Source organism: Notamacropus eugenii, chromosome 5, assembly GCF_028372415.1.
Source record: "Notamacropus eugenii isolate mMacEug1 chromosome 5, mMacEug1.pri_v2, whole genome shotgun sequence".
Lineage (NCBI taxonomy): Eukaryota > Metazoa > Chordata > Mammalia > Diprotodontia > Macropodidae > Notamacropus > Notamacropus eugenii.
The window spans coordinates 187,129,071-187,147,616 of record NC_092876.1 but is presented as its reverse complement, the minus strand read 5'-3'; the positions used below and the strand labels follow the sequence as shown (position 1 = coordinate 187,147,616).

The window sequence follows — 18,546 nt, the reverse complement described above, 5'->3', positions numbered from 1 at the left end:
TGCTCAAAAATCTTCAATGGCTCCCTATGTCCAGTCAAATAAAGTTCAAAACTCCTGTACCTCCACCATACCCCCAACAAGAACAATGATAGCTATCATTTGTATTGTGCCTTCTATGTGCTAGATGCTATATAAATATTATTTCTGCTCAAACACAGTTTTTATTTGTGCCTTTGCTCTCCCTGTATGTTTCCTTGTCTTCACCTGTCGAATTTTAAAGGATGACCCCATTCTTTAAAGTCTATTTCAAATACCATCTCTTCCAGAAAGACTTTCCTGATTCCCTCCAGTTGATAATGGCCTTTAGTCTCGGTCCTCACGTAGCAAAGTTGTTTTATATGTTTCTAAGGCACTCACTAGGTAACCATTTATATTATAGCTGTCTGTATTGGTGTCTTATTCCACTGCTAGACTATAATTTCAATGAGGGAAAAATTTTGTCAAAATCCATGCCCCCATCCCTTACCACTGTGCTCAACACTCAGTAGGTGCTTAATAAAAGTTTGCAGTTGTTCTTTACCTCCATAGTACTAAACACCTAGTAGCTTTGTACCCATTTCTTCCTTCATTGTAATACTGGAATTTCTGACCTACTTTTCTAGTATTCATGATTTCATTTATTCAGTAACTATTCACTGAGCCCTTTACAACCTGGCTACAATCAGCCATTCCAGGTTTACTATACATTACTTCACTTCATGTAATCTATGGTCCAACCAGACTGGCTTTCTTGATCTTACTCACAAATGACACTTCATTTCCTGTCTCCGTACCCTTGCGTGAGCTGTCTTCCATGACTAGAATGTACTCCCTTCTCACATATGTATATTAGAATCTCTAGCTTCCTTCCAAGGTCAGCTCAAGTACTATCTTCCACAAGAAGCCCTTCTTGATCCAAAAGCTATTTCCTCTCCACGCCCCCCCCCAATGACTTTATATTTATATATATTTTGTATATCCCTATATGGGTCTATGTTGTTCTTCTTCCCCCCCCCCCAAAAGGTTGTAGACTCCTTGAGGACAAAGGCTATTTTATTGTTGACTTTGTATCCCTAGTTGTTGTCCAGTGGTATCTGACACTTTGTGACTCCATTTGTGGTCTTCTTGGAGTGGTTTGCCATTTCCTTCTCCAGTTCATTTTGCAGATGAGGAAACTGAAATAAACAGGGTTAAGTGACTTGCCCAGAGTCACACAATTAGTAAGTATCTGAAACTGGATTTGAACTCAGGAAGATGAATCTTCCTCTCTCCAGGTCCAGCACTATATTGACTGTGCCACTTGCTAGCCCTTGTATCGCTAGCATATAGACAAAATGTCTGACACATAAGGAGAACTTAATAAATACTAATTGATTGATTAGTTAACTAAATAAGTATTGTAAAACGTCTGAGATTTTTATGAGTCTGGTTACTCCTAATGTAAGTCAGTCAATAAAATTTATTAAACACCTACCATGTGCCAGGCATTGTGCCAAGCATTGAGGACACAAAAAAAGCAAAGGACTGTCCCATCCTTCAAGGAGTTTACATTCCAATGGAGAAGACAACAAGCAAACATTTATGTACAAACAAGCTTAAATAAATAGGATAAATAGGAAGTAATTTTAAAAGGGAAGGTACTAAAATTAAGAGGGATTGGGAAGATAGGATTTCAGTTGGGACTTAAATGACACCAGTGAAACCAAGAGAGTATTCCAGGCACATGACACAGCAGATCGGAAGCCTTCTATGCCTTCTTAGCCTGTGTAACCCTATATTTTTTTTCCCAGAAGTCTACCAAGGTAGCATCATTCTTTTGTTTTATCTCCAAGTTGCCATATTACCAGTGAGTCTGTACATCTATTGAATCTCATTCTCAACATGACCAGATCACCCCTTTTTCAGTTATACATTGTCCCTAATGATGTCTGCTCATGATGCAGATCATCAGTGGTAACATGCTCTGGCTCCCTTCTACCTGTCATGAATCTTTCCACTTTTCTTTGGGTTACATGTAATTTTTGTTGACTAAGTTAACTTAATAGCAATAGGGATAGTGAGTCAGAATGTCATTGGTATACTCCAGAGTGAAGAAACTATACCAATTTCTCTTCAGTGTTTGATCTTAGAGTATTGCCTAGAGCAATGAGAAGTTAAGGAGATGAAGTGATTTACCCAGTCACAGAGAGGCAGATAAAATTTAAAAAGATAATACAAAGGATAGATCTTATTTGATGGAAGAAGAGGTCACTTTGTTGGAATAATCAGAGAAGGACTTGAACTGGGGCCTTGAAGGATGGATTTAGACAGATAGAATGGAGAGAAGATGTCATTATAGCTCTTGCTCTTGATAGAGTATTTCAGGTCAAAATTTACAATCCTACTTGAACCTCTGTAACTTTGAAGAGATATCTAAAAACTTGCCACCAGACTTCAGTGCATCAGAGAATATAATTCAACATCTGGACAATGCTTGGTGGGTCGCTTAAGTACTATTTCATCTTTGTTGTTGTTGTTTTTAAATAAGCAAGTCACATCTCTTGTCTGAATTAGATCAGATTAGAACCCGTAGGACCAGGGCCTCCAATAGTTTCCTTAGCTAACTGCCTCCCTAACAGGGGTACATCACCCCTCTATTGTTAACCGGTGATTGACTGGTCTCTGTAAAAGGGAGTATCACAATCTGCAAGTCGACTGTTTCTCCCAGAAGGAGCCAGGCAAGTATGGAGGTATCTAATTTAAATAATCATTAAACAAATGCAAATATATATATATATATATATATATATATATGTACCATAAGGTATCATTTAAAGATAGTAAACAACAACAATGATCTTTGTATCATAGGCAGCTCTCTCTAGGAAGGTGGAGGGTGAATTGTACCAGGTCTTGTACAAGGTCAGCGGGATGGCCTCATGGATGGGGTGCTGGATTTGGAGTTAGGGAGACCTCGGTTTGAATTCTCACTCGCATACTCACTAGCAAATTACTTAACCTCTCTGGGTCTCAGTTTCCTCATCAGCAAAATGGGTGTAATAATAGCAACCTCAAAAAGTTGTGAAGTTCAAATGAGATAACTTGTCAACCGCTTTGCAAATTGTAACGTGTTACACACATGTTAACTTTAGTTGTCATTGTTACAGTTCTTATGTTAGAAAGGAATATGAAAAATGAGGTGAGGAGAGGTCTTAGCCCAAAGGAACCACACAAATAAAAAAAATTAATTTTAAAATAATAATATTGATAAAAAGCTCGTGGATTGTGTCTAAAGCTCTTGACTGAAAAGCGTATTTTGCTCTAGTGGCCAATGGCAGGGCTACCCTTCTCCCGTCCCGATTCTCGCCTAAAGATCTGCGCGGACCCCTTGCCTAAAGAGAGTGAAATGGGACCAGAAACAGAGCAAGTGGTGCCCTGCCCGGCCCGCTGCACTGGCCCCCTGGCATCTGACTTCGGCAGGCGGAGGCGTGGATAGAGTGTGCTGGGTGCCGCCCTTCCCGCGCGGTGGGCGCCCGGGCGGTGTGGGCACTGCCCTCCACTCTCAGCTCCTCCGCCGTCGCGCCCGCCGCACTCCACGGAGCTGGAGGGCAACCGGACTGGAGTCCGCCCGAGTCGCGTCAGGGAAGAGGCGGGGTGGGGGGTGCGGTTAAAAGGAGCTGCAGGTGGAAAGCGAGAGCCTTAACCTAAACTCCGCAGGAAACCCCCGAACTTCCTTCACCCAAGCAAGAGCCTGGGCTGGAGCCGGGGACGCAGTCGCTGCCGAGGGAGGTGTCAAGTGGCCGCCCCCACCCCTCCCCGGACGTCCGACCCCGGGAGCAAGCCCAGCACTGGAGGGCGCACGCATCTCGCCCCTTCACATGCTGCCCAATTGACCCTCCTCTCCTCACTCCCCTTCCCTCAGCATTCCCTCCCCGTCCGCCCCCTCCATCACTCACGGATCGCCCACACGCAAGCTGCACGCCACTAACACAGGTAAGCCCTGCTCCACCTTCCTCTGCCTGTGCTGGCTGCAAGGAGAAGGGTTTGGGGACTGGGGTCTCTGGTCGGGGTTGTGTCAGAACCTGGGGACCTGCCCACCCGACCCTTATCCACACCTTTTAAGGAAGCTTGGTATTCGTAGGGTGGTCCATTCCTCTCCTTCCAGTTCTCTCTCTCCTTCCCTACCCTAAAATGAGAAGACCCCAGAATTGTAGTGATGGATTCCTCCCTGGGGAGTTGTGGGCTGGTTGAGAGTCCATTAGTTGCTGCTGAAGGAGGAGGAGGAGAGATTGCACTCTTGGAAACTTGGCAGTTGTGTGGGGTCTGCGTATGGGGGTTACCAAGGAAGGGGGAAATGGGGTTTGCTAAGTACACAGCTGAAGATGAGCGTTGGATCGGGGCTCCGGTATCTGCCTTGTCATCTGTATCCTCCATCAGGTACATCTGAGTCAGCGGCTGTGCCAGTAGGATTGGGCAGTAGAATGCAGGGTGTTTTCTTACTAAAGTGACCCCCAATGCTTAGTCAAGGAAACGTGCCTGGTTTGACTTTTAACCCAGGTTGCTTCCTAATTGGCTTGCACAACAGGTTTTATAAACTCATTGTATATAAATAAGCAGCAAGGGTATAGTGTCTGATCTTTCTCCGTCCTCAGCCCCTTCTTGTTCATGCTGATTGTCCTTTTCTTGTATTTGTGTGATCTTGATATTCGTGAGGAAAAGGTAAGAAATCTTTAGAAGACGTTTCAACTAGTGGTAACTCCCAGATACTTCTAACCACGTTGCCTTCATGGCATGTGGCTTCAGAGGCTTGTCAAACCCTAATGCCTAGAGACGAGGACAACAATAATTAAGGGTAATTGGTGACACACCTGATTATAAAGGAGGAAACTGAGGAAGGACACTTCCCAGTCCAGTTAAGCAGACCTATCCCAAAGTATCACAATGTGTCATCTAAGCTCCCTTCCTGAAAGAGCATAGATGGAGTTGAGGCGATTGCACGCTTGACAAGATCGGAGGAGCATCCTGAGCCAGAAGAGACGGCCAGCCTCAGGTAGCCAATGGAGCTTAGGCACCAAAAATGCCGTGTCCCAACCTTGAGCCTGTTTGGAGATAGAATCCAGTTGTCAGCTTTACTACACAATTGATTTGATTGTGGAATCCAGGACCACTGCTTTATTTCCCTTAGTTGAATTTGTTTTCTAGTGTAAAGTACGCCTCATTGCCCCGGTTTTCATCAAATATAATCCATGTTCTAGAAGAAAATGTTCTGCCCCCATTGCACTTCCCTTAGAATTTCTGATCTTTGGGATGCAGCTCAAAACCGTTCTTGTACAGACCTTTGTCTGTTGTTTGGATCAGGCACAGTCTTTGGGAGTTGTTTCGATTCTGCCAAGAAGAGAAAGACCAAGGAGGCATTGAGAGCTGGAGGGAAAGGGTTAGCCAACTCCATATATTAATTGGCAATTTCAGCACTTCTAGACTCTAATTTGCCTTGGCAAGATCTAAAATCATTTACTCCCTTCCCAGATTACAGTTGAAAAGTATTGTGCTGGGTTTTTTGGATTGCTTTAAGAAATTAAACTACAAAATTGATTTTTAGCAGCTTCCGGGGTTATGTATGAAGACAAGTTCATTCTACTGATTTCTGTCTTTTCCAGTTAGGTAAGGCCAAATTTGGGGGTGGAGGATGTCAAGAAAGTGACGCATGGAGGCTGACTAAACATTTTCTGGATTCAATGAGATAATATCTATAAAGTGCTGAGTACAGTGTCTGGTACATAGCAGGCATTTAATAAATGCTTATTCGGTCTCCTCCCCCCTCCCAATAAGTTCAGATAGAACAGGTACTACTTTGTTTTTCTTCATAACCCCAGGGCCTAACCCAGTCCCTGGAACATAATAGGTATTTAATAAATGCTTGTTAAATTGAATTAATTTAGAGAGGGAAAAAAAAATCTCCGTACTTCTATTCTCAACTTTACATATAGACCGTTGTGAATTGTTGTGCAAAATTCTTAGCTAAATTATAATTTGTGAAGCATCATTAAGTTTTTCATTTTCATCGGTTGAATCTGCATATTTCATGAGTTCATATGGATTTGTCTAATTAGTAATAAAAAAAATACTAGAATTGGGGCAGGAAATAAGTTCTTAGTCAGTTTTTCTAGTTCATGAGCTCTGAGTCTTTTAAATGACTCCCATTATCTCCTCTGGAGGACAGAATTAGGTACATAGAAAGACTTCTTATTCTTTATTCCCAGGGTCATTTCAACCTGATTAGACTAAAATAATTGGAAAGGAAACAGATTTACCTGAATGAACTGAGACTTTGCTAACAAGACTTAGAGTCAAGACTTAACTTTATGTAAGTCAACACGAAGAAATTAGAAGATAAGAAAAGTTCTTATCTATTTAGATTATTGAATAGCATAAAGAACTTAAATAATAATGCACATCTCAAATGTCAGCTAGTTTTCTACACATCTCCATGGGAATTGTGAATTTTAGTAAACAGAGAAGAACATTAAAATCTGTTGACATGCATGATCACTATTAGTTACAATAAATAGGAATGCACTGAAGTTTTATTTTAAATTCATAAATATTAATTTCTTAGACCAAGAGGAAGGCGGAGGTTTTTCTAAATTTCTAGTAGAGGTGATCTGAAAAGAGAGAAATTTTGATTTTTAAATTTTGTTTGGAGAATCTTTGTTTTTGATTAATAACAATTTCAGCTCCCCAAAACTTACTAACTTAGGAATGGCTTTGAATTTTTTTTAAATATTCTACTAATCTTACCTTTTTCTAAAGCTTTGTAGTTAAATAAAAGGTTGTTTCCAAAAACAGTATAGAAATTTATTTTAAAATCTGAGGGCCATTTAAAAACAATTACTGTATCTTTTTTTTTTTTTAACAGCTGGCAATAATTCTGAAATCTGAATACAGAGTAAAGAACTGCATTATGATGCAGCTTGGGCAATCCATTGGTGTAGAAGATTAAGGCTCCCACTTCTTAAGGACAGAGATCTTGATCTAATTATATTCTCTTTACCAAAATCACTGTGAGTCCCTTGAAATAAAGCTTAGAGGAAAAAAGGTTGGGTTGGGGGAGTTATTTTTATTTTCTTCCTTTTACCAATGTGGGCACCCAGCTTTAAACAAGCTGGGAATTAAGAGGACTGTCATCTAGCCTCTAGTTTATTAATTATTCACTAAGTGACCTTATGGGTCACTTCAAGTCTTTATCTCAGTTTATCTATTTTTAAAGGGGAGTAATATTAACCAGAACTAACTAACTCAGAAGGTTCTGCTGAGAATCGATGAAATACTTTGAGACAGTTTACAAAGGTTTTTTTTTTTTTTGGTGGCTTTCATTATGAAGCTAAACTATTATCGAATCTACAATTGCTATTATATTATTGTAGAAAAAGAAAGAATTGGAATTCTGATCTCTATTAGTACCTAACATAGTGCTTGGCACATAGAAGAAACTTAATACCAGTTATTTGTGAATAAATACATCCATTTAAAAATTATACTATTTTGGCATAGAATTGTGGCATATCCGGTTACTTCAAAGAAAGTTAATTTGGAGTAGGAAAAGACAAGAACTATCTCCTTATTCAAAAAGATGCCTAAACTTTGACATCACCACTGGAGTCACAGATTTTATTTTTAGTTAAGTGTTCAGTACTGGGATTATGGCTTTTGTAATATGGGTGTGATGCTGAATTACTCAAGTTAATTATGCATTTCACATTTTTAAAAAAATCCTACCAATCTCTTACAAATTCAAATGCTATCATATGTTCTTAAATTGAATTATACTGAAGCTAAGCTTTTTCCTAAAGGAGGTAACCAAAAAGTCTTCAGTTAAAGTGAGGTTTTCTTTAAATAGACAAAGTTAATATATTACTTTTTACTGTAGTAGTTCCTCTCACAAGGCCCATAGCTCTCTTGAGGCAAAAAGGAAAGAGATACTTAGTTTATTGAAATTGGAAAGTACTTAGAAAAGTAAGATTCTTGTTTGGAAATTTATTTTTTAAAAAGCATAGGGAAACCCATAAAGCATGTTTTACCTATGATGTTCTAAATATTCTGTAACTGTAATATTTATAAAGAATCATTCTAAATGCATCATCTTTATTTGAGAGATAAAGAATTGAATAAGTGTAGATTTGGAACTTATTTCATCTAGTTTTTCCTCCTTATGATTTACAATTTGATTACATGTTACTGGAATGGCACAATGACTTCCCAATATTTTAGAGTAATAATGCGTTAATGCAATTAAAGTGAATTGAAATTTATTTTGAAATCAACCAAAAATTTGAGAATTTCACAGATATTCCTATCTGGAAACACACTGGAATATTCCAGGACCATCATGGAGAACCACTGCATACTTATTTGAGGGAAAAACATACATACACACACACACACACACACACACACACACACACACACTCAACATCAGATTTACCTGGAAATATAATTTCATTTGTTTTCTTCCCACCCACTACTCTCCCAGACCTGAGATTTTGTTAGTGTACGTCAGTGGTGTCAAATTCAAACAGAAATGACGCGTATAAAGTCCAAACTTCACATGCTAAATCCAAACTTCAGAAACGGGGAATTGTGGATTCAGTCAAAGGGCTGAACTTGAGGACCTGGTGGATCACATGTGGCCTTGAGGTTGCAGGTTCCCCATCCTTGTCTCTAACTTCTTCATGAGGAAAGTCAGCCAAAGATTTTCCAAGCTCTTATTATTAAAAGTTGTTTAATATTTATTATTAGTTCTAATTACATACTTCTCCATTGTTTATGGCAGGAAGAATTCAGGGGTCAGTCAGTGCTTGGGCCTTGATTTCCTGATCTGTAAAATAAAGAAGTTTAGAGTAGTAATCTGTCAATCCCTGTGAATATGTATAGGACTTTATAAGATTCCAGTTTCTAGTGAAAGTATATAAATTATATACCCTCTTTCTCTTCACTTGAAGTAGTTTATCCATTATGCTTCTGGGATAGCTGTTCTCTTACCAGACCACAGAGAATGACGGATCATTGAGGCAGCTGGTGGTATAGTTGGAGAGAGCAGTGGGCTTATAGTCAGAATGAACTATAATCAAATATGACCTTAGACAGACACTTATCAGCTGTGTGACCCAGGGCAAGTCCAGGGCAAGTCACTTAACCTCTGTTTACCTTAGTTTCTTCCATTGTAAAATGGGGATAATAGTTGCAACTACCTCACAGGGTTATTGTGAAGTTCAAATGAAATATTCATAAAATTCTTAGCAGAGAGCCTGGCACATAGAAGGCATTATATTTATTGTTCAGTTATGTCCAATTCTTCATGACCCCATTTGAAATTTTCTTGGCAAAGATATTAGAGTGGTTTCTATTTCCTTCTCCAGCTCATTTGACAGTTGAGGAAACTGAGGCAAACAAGGTTAACTGATTTGCCCGGGGTTACATAGAGAAGTGTCTGAGGCCACATTTGAACTTTGGTCTTGCCATCTTCGGGAAGCTCAATTCACCTAGCTCCCCTGGATCTGATGTTGATAATGATTACAGAGACTAACTAGGAAGTGTTTGTTGATTGACTGGCACCCAGGAGACATTTATAGAATTAAATTGTTGATTTAATTATAGAATTAGAATTCTATAGAAATAGAAATAAAGAATTAAATTGTCAATTGCCTGGTATTGATAGTAATTAGATACAAGACAATGCATGATTAAAAAATAAAAATCTTTACTATTCTACAAAATCAAAGCAGATTTATTGAACATCCTTTGTTCTGTATTTGGTGGTATGTGTTGATCCCAAAATCTCACTAGATTTTTGTCTTTATCAAGTTGTACTTCTGATTACAAGTGGATATTTGGATCAGATTGTTTGTTAGCTGGATTCGGTATTCTGAGTGACTACAGCACACCAGATGTAACTGTATTTGTTTTTAAATTGACAATTCTTAGCAATGCTATTCCTGTCTCCTATACATATGTCTAAATTATACAAAGTTCCTTAAAGATGTAGTGTATATACAGTAAGTGACTTCCATGTACAAAGTTTTCTACTAAGGCCATATTCTTATGACTCATTATACCAAAGAATGGACTCTAGGATCCTATAGGCTCTTACAAACTGAGTGCAAATTTCTTAGAGGTCTTACCAAGTTGAAAAGTGCTTAAAGAAACACTTGGTAACTACGATATGCTTATCCTTCAAGAGCTTTGGAATAGTTCATCACCAGGCATTTTGCTGTTAGATCATTAATAAAGGCCTTTTGACCACAGCAAATCATGAAACAGCCTACTAAAGAAGAGGTGAAGAGTAGGAAGTATCCACTCTAGAAAAAAAAAATCATGGATCTTGAAATATTAAATTAAATTCATACAAAGTTATGTGCAAGGCTCTGGAAGAGACACAAAGACATATAAAATGTTTTTCTTACCCTTGAAGAGCTCCCTGTGAAATAGTTTTGTCCATTTTCCTAACGGTATGCGCTAATTATGATACCATCTTCAAACTACAGTAAGACTTTATATCAGCTGGAGCTTTCTTATTTAGTTACTGTTCCCTTCTGCTTTGCTTCATGGCCATAAAAAAATAACAAACTCAGAGATTGTTTCAGTTTCTGCTTGAAGTGGATCCCTCAAACTATCCCTGGCAAGATGGTATCCACCTTGTGCAGAGAAAGGGGAACTCCATATACCTCTCTAAGCAACACATTCTACCTTTGGATAGCTCAGACTTTCCTTCTGTTTTCCCCACTTCCTTCTCTCCTTGTTGCTTTCTTTTCTTTTCTCTCCAGATCACATACTCTGGGGGCCCAGAAAAAGTCTAGAAAGGAAAATGGAGCCCTACTCCTGCCAAGGTTTCCCTTTAGCTCCCTCATTTCTTTTTAGGTGGGCATATGGCCCAAAGGAAGCTGATGAGCTTGGGCTGGTGTCTCCAGAAGCCATTGTATTTCCCTTCCATTTTTCCTTTCAGGTGTCCCCCACACCTCAAAATTCACTGAAGTCAATGTGTGAGTTTTCATAGTTTTAAGTTGACACCATGATTTACTCGTCTCTTAAAAGAAAAGCTTCAAACATTTGGGTTTTGTGATGAGTATGTAGCAGGAACAGGAATCATCCTCACTGTGATTTCACTGGTATCAGGCACTCCCAAATGAGGAAAATCTGTGCACCAGTGCAGATCAACACCTTCCCTGTAACTTGAGTTTGAGAGGTGCCTAGAGCAGAAGTCATATAGCCACTATGTGTCAGATGGAAGCACTTGAACCCAAATTTACCTGCGTCCAAGGTCAGCCCTCTATTTGCTAGGGCCACAGTTCCCCTTGGTGAATATGTAGTATAATGAAATGGCATGTAGGGAAATTTTTAAATTCGTAGAGCATCCCAGAAGAATATTATTCGAATGATGGGGTTTGGTTCAAGTAGAAGTTCAGAGTCATTAAAGTATGGTACGTTTTCTCAAGGGCAATCCAGCTTGTCCTATTCAACTCTGGGCTCAGCTCGTTGTTCATATAGTGCCTGCCTAAGAAATATGGTAATGGACAAGGTCTATGGGTTGTCCATCCAACTGCATATCATAATGTGAACAGCAGGTATTTTTATCTACTTTTTTTTTAAATGTGGATAATTATACCCAAATCTTTTGAGTGATAAAGGTATGAGAGAACAGAAGACATTCTTGAATTATTTTCTACAGAAGACCATAGTTTTACAAGTACACAATTGTACAATACAAAATTATAAAGAATATAAAATCACCATTGTGTTGTTTATTGACTTTTTAAAAATTTTCATGCAGTAAAGCAAAATGCTGCCTTAAGAGTTTTCCTCCAATATGATATCTCCCATGAATATTTCAAAATTCTACAGGATTCCTTAAAGATGTGACAACAGAGAGACCTTTGTTCAACTCTCTGGTTGTTAGTGTCAAGCAAGGCTAAAACAAGGAAATGTATGTTTGCCAAAAATGTTTGCCACTATTGTGGATGACTTCCAGCATAATGTCCAAATCGAAGATGTTCTCCAGATTTTCCTGTTTAGAGGTGACATTTTTCTGCCTACATCAACCCCTGAAACATTATAGAGCCTCTGAAATGGCACACGTAAGTACTCCAAAGAGGGTGCTTACATTGGTTTTAATGCATTAAGCCAACTTTTTTTCAATGAATTAGAAAATAAGCCTTCATGTTACAAACGTCAGGAAGCTGTCTGGGTGGACAAATTCAACGTGTAGTTATTAAATGCCTATTATTTGTTCTATACCATAAAGATCTCAATCTCTATGGTACAAAGATAGACAAAATTGAACAGTCCCTCTCCTTGAGGAGCTTTTATTGAAGAAAATATAGGTAAGGACTTAGAGCATACCTTTTATGGCTTGACTGAAACTGTGGCTAAAATACACTAAATAAGATAGGACCACAAGAAGAACTCTACTATCCAGGGTTTTCATAGACGTTCTCCAGATTGACAATGATCAGCACATGTCGCAAAGTTTGCTCCATAAGATGCAGATTTTTCTGGAGATCATCTTTAAATTTATCCTTTTGAAATTTCTAGAGTCTTTTCCCCTCCTTTCAGAAAACTGAAACCACTTTTAACTATCTCTAGTCTTCTGAGCCATTTTTTTCATAACTTATCGATCCAATCTGCAAGTTGCTTTTTTCTTCAGTACCCTGTGGTATTATTTATCTAGGCTTTCTAATTTGATCTAATTTAATGGAATTTAGGGGATCTCTTACTCTTTCCTTGGACTTGAATTTTTTTTGCCCTTTATAATTTGAAGATAATTTGTTTTGATGAAGAATACAAATGCAAAATTGAAATTGAATAGTTTTTTTTTCTTGTATGTGGTAATGTCATTTACCCTAAATTGTGAACCTTTACCTTATTTATTCTGCATCTTGCTCCAAGCATAACTATAAAAAGCTGTTTGTTGCCCTTAGCCTGTTTCACAAGCCTCAACTCATTCTGGGCTTTAGCTTTTATGACACTTCTTAAAGTTCTAAGCTACTCTTTTTTATTAACCTTTGATAAAGACCCACCTTTTCTGTTTAATGTCTTGGTTGATATTAATAATGGCTTGTTTGTGGGCATCTGCATCTATCTTTTGTGTCCTCTGAGATTATTTGGGCTGCCATTATAAGGAGGGCAGAGTCTTTTTGTCTCCTGGGTACTTAGAATAGTACCTGACATATGGTAGAAACTTGAAAAATGTTTGTTGATTGGTTTATCAAATGCCAAGTTGGTTTATTTATATACCTTCTTAATTAGTTTCACTTGTAATTCATGTAGCATAGTAGAACAAGCCTTGGATTGTACTCACAGGACCTCGTTTTAATCCTGCTTATTTTTATATCTATGACCTTAGACAAAGCATGTAACCTCCCTGGGCCTCAGTTATCACATATCTAAAACAAAGTGGCTGGACTCAGAGGTTCTTAACCCTTTTTTAGAGTCATGTAAACCTTTGGTATGAATCCCTCCTCAGAATAATGTTCTTAAATGTACAAAATAAAATCCATAGGATTACAAGGAAGATTAATTATCGTGGAATATAGTTATCAATATATTATAAGGGGAAAAAAGTACAAAATAAGTTCATACATTCTCAGAAAAGAACTCCTGGACTAGATGATTTCTAAGGTCCTTCCAGCTCTAGTATCCTCTGACCCTATTTCTTTTGTATCCTTCAGAATGTCTAGAAGACCAAATCAGGAGAGTAAGTGCAGTGGAGGAGAAAGTTTTCTCATAATTGTTTCTGTACATTTTGGCAAAGGGCAAGATTGGGGATGGGGGGAAATGGGGAAGGAGTCCTGGAATATGTGGCATAGAAATTTCTAATTGTATTTTTGCAAGCCTTCTCCCAGCTGAGTATGTGTTCCAAGATCCCCATGCCCTGGTTTAAATGAATGAAAATTATAAATAAATAGTCTTGAGTCCTGTGAGGGAAGCGTGTGTCTCTAGTACCTGCCCCCAAACTCCCAGTACCTATGACAGTAGGGAGGAGTGCCCAAGAAAAGCAACTGAAATTGCAGCCAGGATTGTTTGATTAAAAAAAAAAAAAAGTCTAGTGATGTCTCAGCACTGTGGACCAAGGTGTATGCATACCTTTAGCACCCAAGTGACTCTCAGAGGTTAGGTTCTGGATGGTGGCAGAGGGACTAAAAATGTTTGAAGAGATATATATTAACAGTATAATAACAATGCCAGAATTGAAAAAAGAGTGTCCAAGAGAACAATTTATATGCCCAAGAGTTCAAAAACTGGACTCAAGTAATTAAATGGCTAAATATGTGAACAGTAAAACCAGTAATCAAATTATGTAACATTAGATGTAGAAGAGGAGTATCATATGTATCATCAGCTCACTGTCACTATGACTTCCCAGGCCACAACTCTTTTCCTTTGCCACAATTCACATATATTTTTAAAAAATATTTTGATATATGTCTGATAGGAATGTATGTGTAGCGTCCATATCAAATTGCATGTCATCTTGGGGAGGGAAGGGAAAGGGAAGGGAAGAAAATTTAAAGCTTATGGAAATAAATGTTGAAAACTAAAAATAAATAAATTGGGGAAAATATTTTGATAGCAATATTTCAGTACAATTGGCTTCCTTTACGTTGCTATCCATTTTATGTTCTGCATTAAAAGATCACATGCAGTTTTTCTTATGAGCTCCTAAAGGGTAGTTTTTCTCTCTCTTTATGTTTGTATCTCTAAACCTGAATACAATGCTTGATGCATAGTAAGAGCTTAATAAATGGCTTTTCATTCATTCAAAAGAGACAGCTGAAAGGTACCATAATTATCACACCCTAGTCCAAGAATGGTTGTTATAAGAAAACTTTTGAAAGTCATAAAATAGATTTTTATTAATTTTTTGAAATAGAGGAAGGGATTCTACAGACATGAAATGTATCATGCACTTTCAGATGAGGCTACTATGCTATAAGTTTTACTTATCTGTTGTACTTTGTTACCAGAGAATTCATGGAGTGGCTATAATCTTTAAATGTTTGTAATATAAAACCAAAACACATCAATAAAATTTTTAAAAGAGAAAATAATAGTCTAAGGGGGTTCTGTGGTGATGGAGAACAAAAAGGAATTAGCTTATAGTGCAGCAAGTTTCTTGGCATAAGGAAGAACATCTTTAGAAGGTTAATAAAATGGTGACCCAAGCTCTAACTTAACTAGCTCCCTCTGCTTCAGTTCCTGGTGTCACTTACATTTCATATATCAGGAGTAGTTGCATGAAAAGAAACTGTCCAGAAGAACATTTTAAATTAAAACAAATTTTTAAAATCTTTCTTTAATAAAAGCATATAGTCCTCCTTTCCAGGGGTGCTTTCAGTCGTCTTCAAAACTAGGCTTCCAAATGCTGCAGCAAATATTTGAAGTAGAAGACTGGCCACAAGCTTTTGGTAAACATAGATGATATACATGATGTATAATCACAGACATTCAATTTCAATTTTATTCTTCCAATCTGTTGAACACAAAGATCATATGTAACTCAACTCTGAAGAATGACTTTTTAAAGTGACTTTTTAAAAAATCATTACATTTTAATCCTTTTGGGAAAAGCAAACTGATTACATAATATATATTTACACAGTGAGTAAAAAAAGTCACAGGGATTAGTTTACTTCTGTTTCTGAATGAATGCCAAGAAGCCACTCCAATGCATGCAGTCTTTTACTTTTTACTTGAAGATGGCTGAACAGAATAGTTGCTACCAATTTTGTTGCTGGATAATGAATTTCCAGTAGGACATTCTTTGAACCTTCTGTAATTAAGAGCTACTGGGAAAGGGGAGGGAATAAGTCTCTCTGTAGCATCTACTATGTGCCAGGCAATATGCTAAGTGCTTTTTGCAAATCTCTCATTTGATCTTCACAGTAACACTGAAAAGTAGGTGCTATTATTATCCCCATTTTACACTTGAGGAAACTGAGGCAGATGTTATGTCACTTGCTAGTTAGTGCCTGAGGCTAGATTTGAATTCAGGTCTTCTTGATTCCAGACCCAGTCCTTTAACCACTGTGCCACTTAATGGGTAGCTACAGTGTGCTTGAGGCAAAAATAAAGTTGCCAAAGTCTTTAGTTCTGTTCTCTCTCATTTAGATCATCCCTTCCTCTGTCGATACTCCTCCAAAGATAACTGCACAAATTCTGAGTAATATCTTCCTTTTTTTCTTATTAGGAATAAGTCGCCACGATGGATTGGAGTACGCTGCATACCTTCATCGGAGGCGTAAATAAACACTCCACCAGCATAGGGAAGGTCTGGATCACTGTCCTCTTCATTTTTCGAGTCATGATCCTGGTCGTAGCCGCTCAAGAAGTATGGGGAGATGAACAAGAAGATTTCGTCTGTAACACCCTGCAGCCAGGATGCAAAAATGTGTGTTACGACCACTTCTTCCCTGTTTCTCACATCCGACTCTGGGCACTGCAGCTGATTTTTGTCTCCACTCCAGCGCTGCTGGTAGCCATGCATGTTACCTACAACAGACATGAGAAGGCAAGACAGTTGAGGAAAGGAGAGAAAGGGATTGAATACAAAGACTTAGAAGAAATTAAAAAACAGAAGGTTCGAATAGAGGGGTCTTTGTGGTGGACTTACACTAGCAGCATTTTCTTTAGGATTATCTTCGAAGCCTCCTTTATGTATGTGTTTTATTTTCTTTACAATGGCTATAACCTGCCCTGGGTGGTGAAATGCAATATTGATCCTTGTCCCAATATTGTGGACTGCTTTATTTCAAGACCCACCGAAAAGTCTGTTTTTACCATTTTCATGATTGCTGCATCCGTGATTTGCATGCTGTTAAATGTGGCTGAATTATGTTACTTGCTGATGAAACTGTGTTTCAGAAGGTCCAGAAGAGCACAGGTTCAAGGAAATCACCCCAATCATGCCATAAAAGAAAGCAAACAAAACGAAATGAATGAGTTGATTTCAGACAGTGGACAAAACGCAATCACAGGTTTTCCGAGTTAAAAGATTTTAAATTAAAATAGAACTATTAATGACAAACTTGTAGCCTTCACCTGGCAGATGGATATCCATTTCAAACATTTATTCCCTAGGCTGATTTTTTATGGGTACCAATGAAATTCATAACCAATAGAGAATTAAATGAAATCTTTTAGGAGAATTAATCATCTCCATTATCAGAAACGTACTGAACAATTCTGTAAGAATGGAAAGACTAGATTGGTGATGTGTACTACAGTATTTTTAAGTCTGTATTGAGTAGACATTCTAGTCTGTCTCACCCTCTCAGGGGGTGTGTTTCCTAAAAAGTTATTAAATATTCAGCTGCTAAGAGGGAGAAAATGTTTTGTCTAGAGATTGATACTATTGTTATTACAAATGTTTTTATAGTATTACTTGTTTTAGTTTTGAACTCCTATTCATACAAAAAGTATTTTTATAATGCCAGGTGTTCCATGTTACTTAAGTGTGATGTAGTACACAACTAAGGCATGAAAATAGCTGCAGTATTCTTATGGTAGGGGGGGAGTAAAACACACGCATTTTAATAATGACACTGCAGTTCTCTAAACTTTAGATCTGTTTTGAAAATGCAATATGTTACACAGCTCATTGACAACCACATGACCAATAGCGATACTATCAAAATGGGGTGGAAATGTTCTATTGTGTGTGCTCTTCAATACATTTGAAATGCTTTGCTCATTGTACAATGTGTTTTCACTGCCAAGATGTACCTCTCAGAAGGTTTACAGGACTATATGAACCTGGATGCCTTTTTTTTAACTAGCTTGGAAACTGGATTTCAGCCTGTGTGAAGAGTTGAAACATGAATGTGATCACCCGAATAAAAGAAAAACTCTATTGCTTAAAACACTGTGATTCTCTATGGGGTCTGTTATCTGAATACCCAGGAGCCCCATTACTTTGAATATTAGTGGGATGCACAAACAACTCTACCCAGGGAACCTGTCAAGTTACTATGGGTGGAACTTTCACTGAGTTGGAGACTTTTGGAGGTTATTACTACCCCATGTGATATCAGAAGAGGTGGTTAAGATAGCTGTTCTTTCCATTTTTCAACCCTAGAAAAATGCACAACTGGCCATTAGTTAAATTTCCCAGGATCATGAGACATAGAACTCTCCAAAGGAATTGAGAGACCATCTTGTCCAAAGTCCTCTTTTTTACAGATGAGGACCCTCTGGGATTGTTCTGCACTGATAGTGAGTTTCATCAGTTCTTAGATCAGCTCTTTCCCAACAGGTTCATAATTATGACAGATTAAAGCAATGGATCTCATATTCTCAAGCAGGCAGAGTGTTACGAATGAAAGGAACACTGGATTTGGAGACAAAGGCTCCATGTTCAGATCTAGGCTCTGCCATTTCCTAACAAGGGCAAGTCATTTTACCTCTCTAGATACCAGTTTCCTCAACTGTAAAATTGAGAGGATGAGGTTGGATTAGATTACTTTTAATATACCTTCCAGCTCTAAATCTGTAATTCTATGATATATAGATAGATGTTATGACCTATAGAACATTACC

The 18,546-nt window shown here is 38.1% G+C and overlaps 1 protein-coding gene across 4 annotated transcripts; it reads left to right on the top strand.

Annotated features, from left to right (window-relative positions):
- The first annotated feature begins 3,654 nt into the window (after window positions 1-3,654).
- Window positions 3,655-17,870, top strand: GJB6 (gap junction protein beta 6). Of its 4 annotated transcripts, none has more exons than XM_072611673.1 (2): window positions 3,655-3,951; window positions 16,199-17,870. In XM_072611673.1, exon 2 carries the CDS (start codon window positions 16,214-16,216, stop codon window positions 16,997-16,999), a length of 786 nt encoding a protein of 261 aa, XP_072467774.1. In that variant the 5' UTR covers window positions 3,655-3,951; window positions 16,199-16,213; the 3' UTR covers window positions 17,000-17,870. The 4 variants fall into 4 exon arrangements, with proteins under 4 accessions (XP_072467774.1, XP_072467776.1, XP_072467777.1 ...); XM_072611675.1 differs by lacking the exon at window positions 3,655-3,951 and adding an exon at window positions 4,564-4,677; XM_072611676.1 differs by lacking the exon at window positions 3,655-3,951 and adding an exon at window positions 4,944-5,008.
- Window positions 17,871-18,546: the final 676 nt, after the last annotated feature.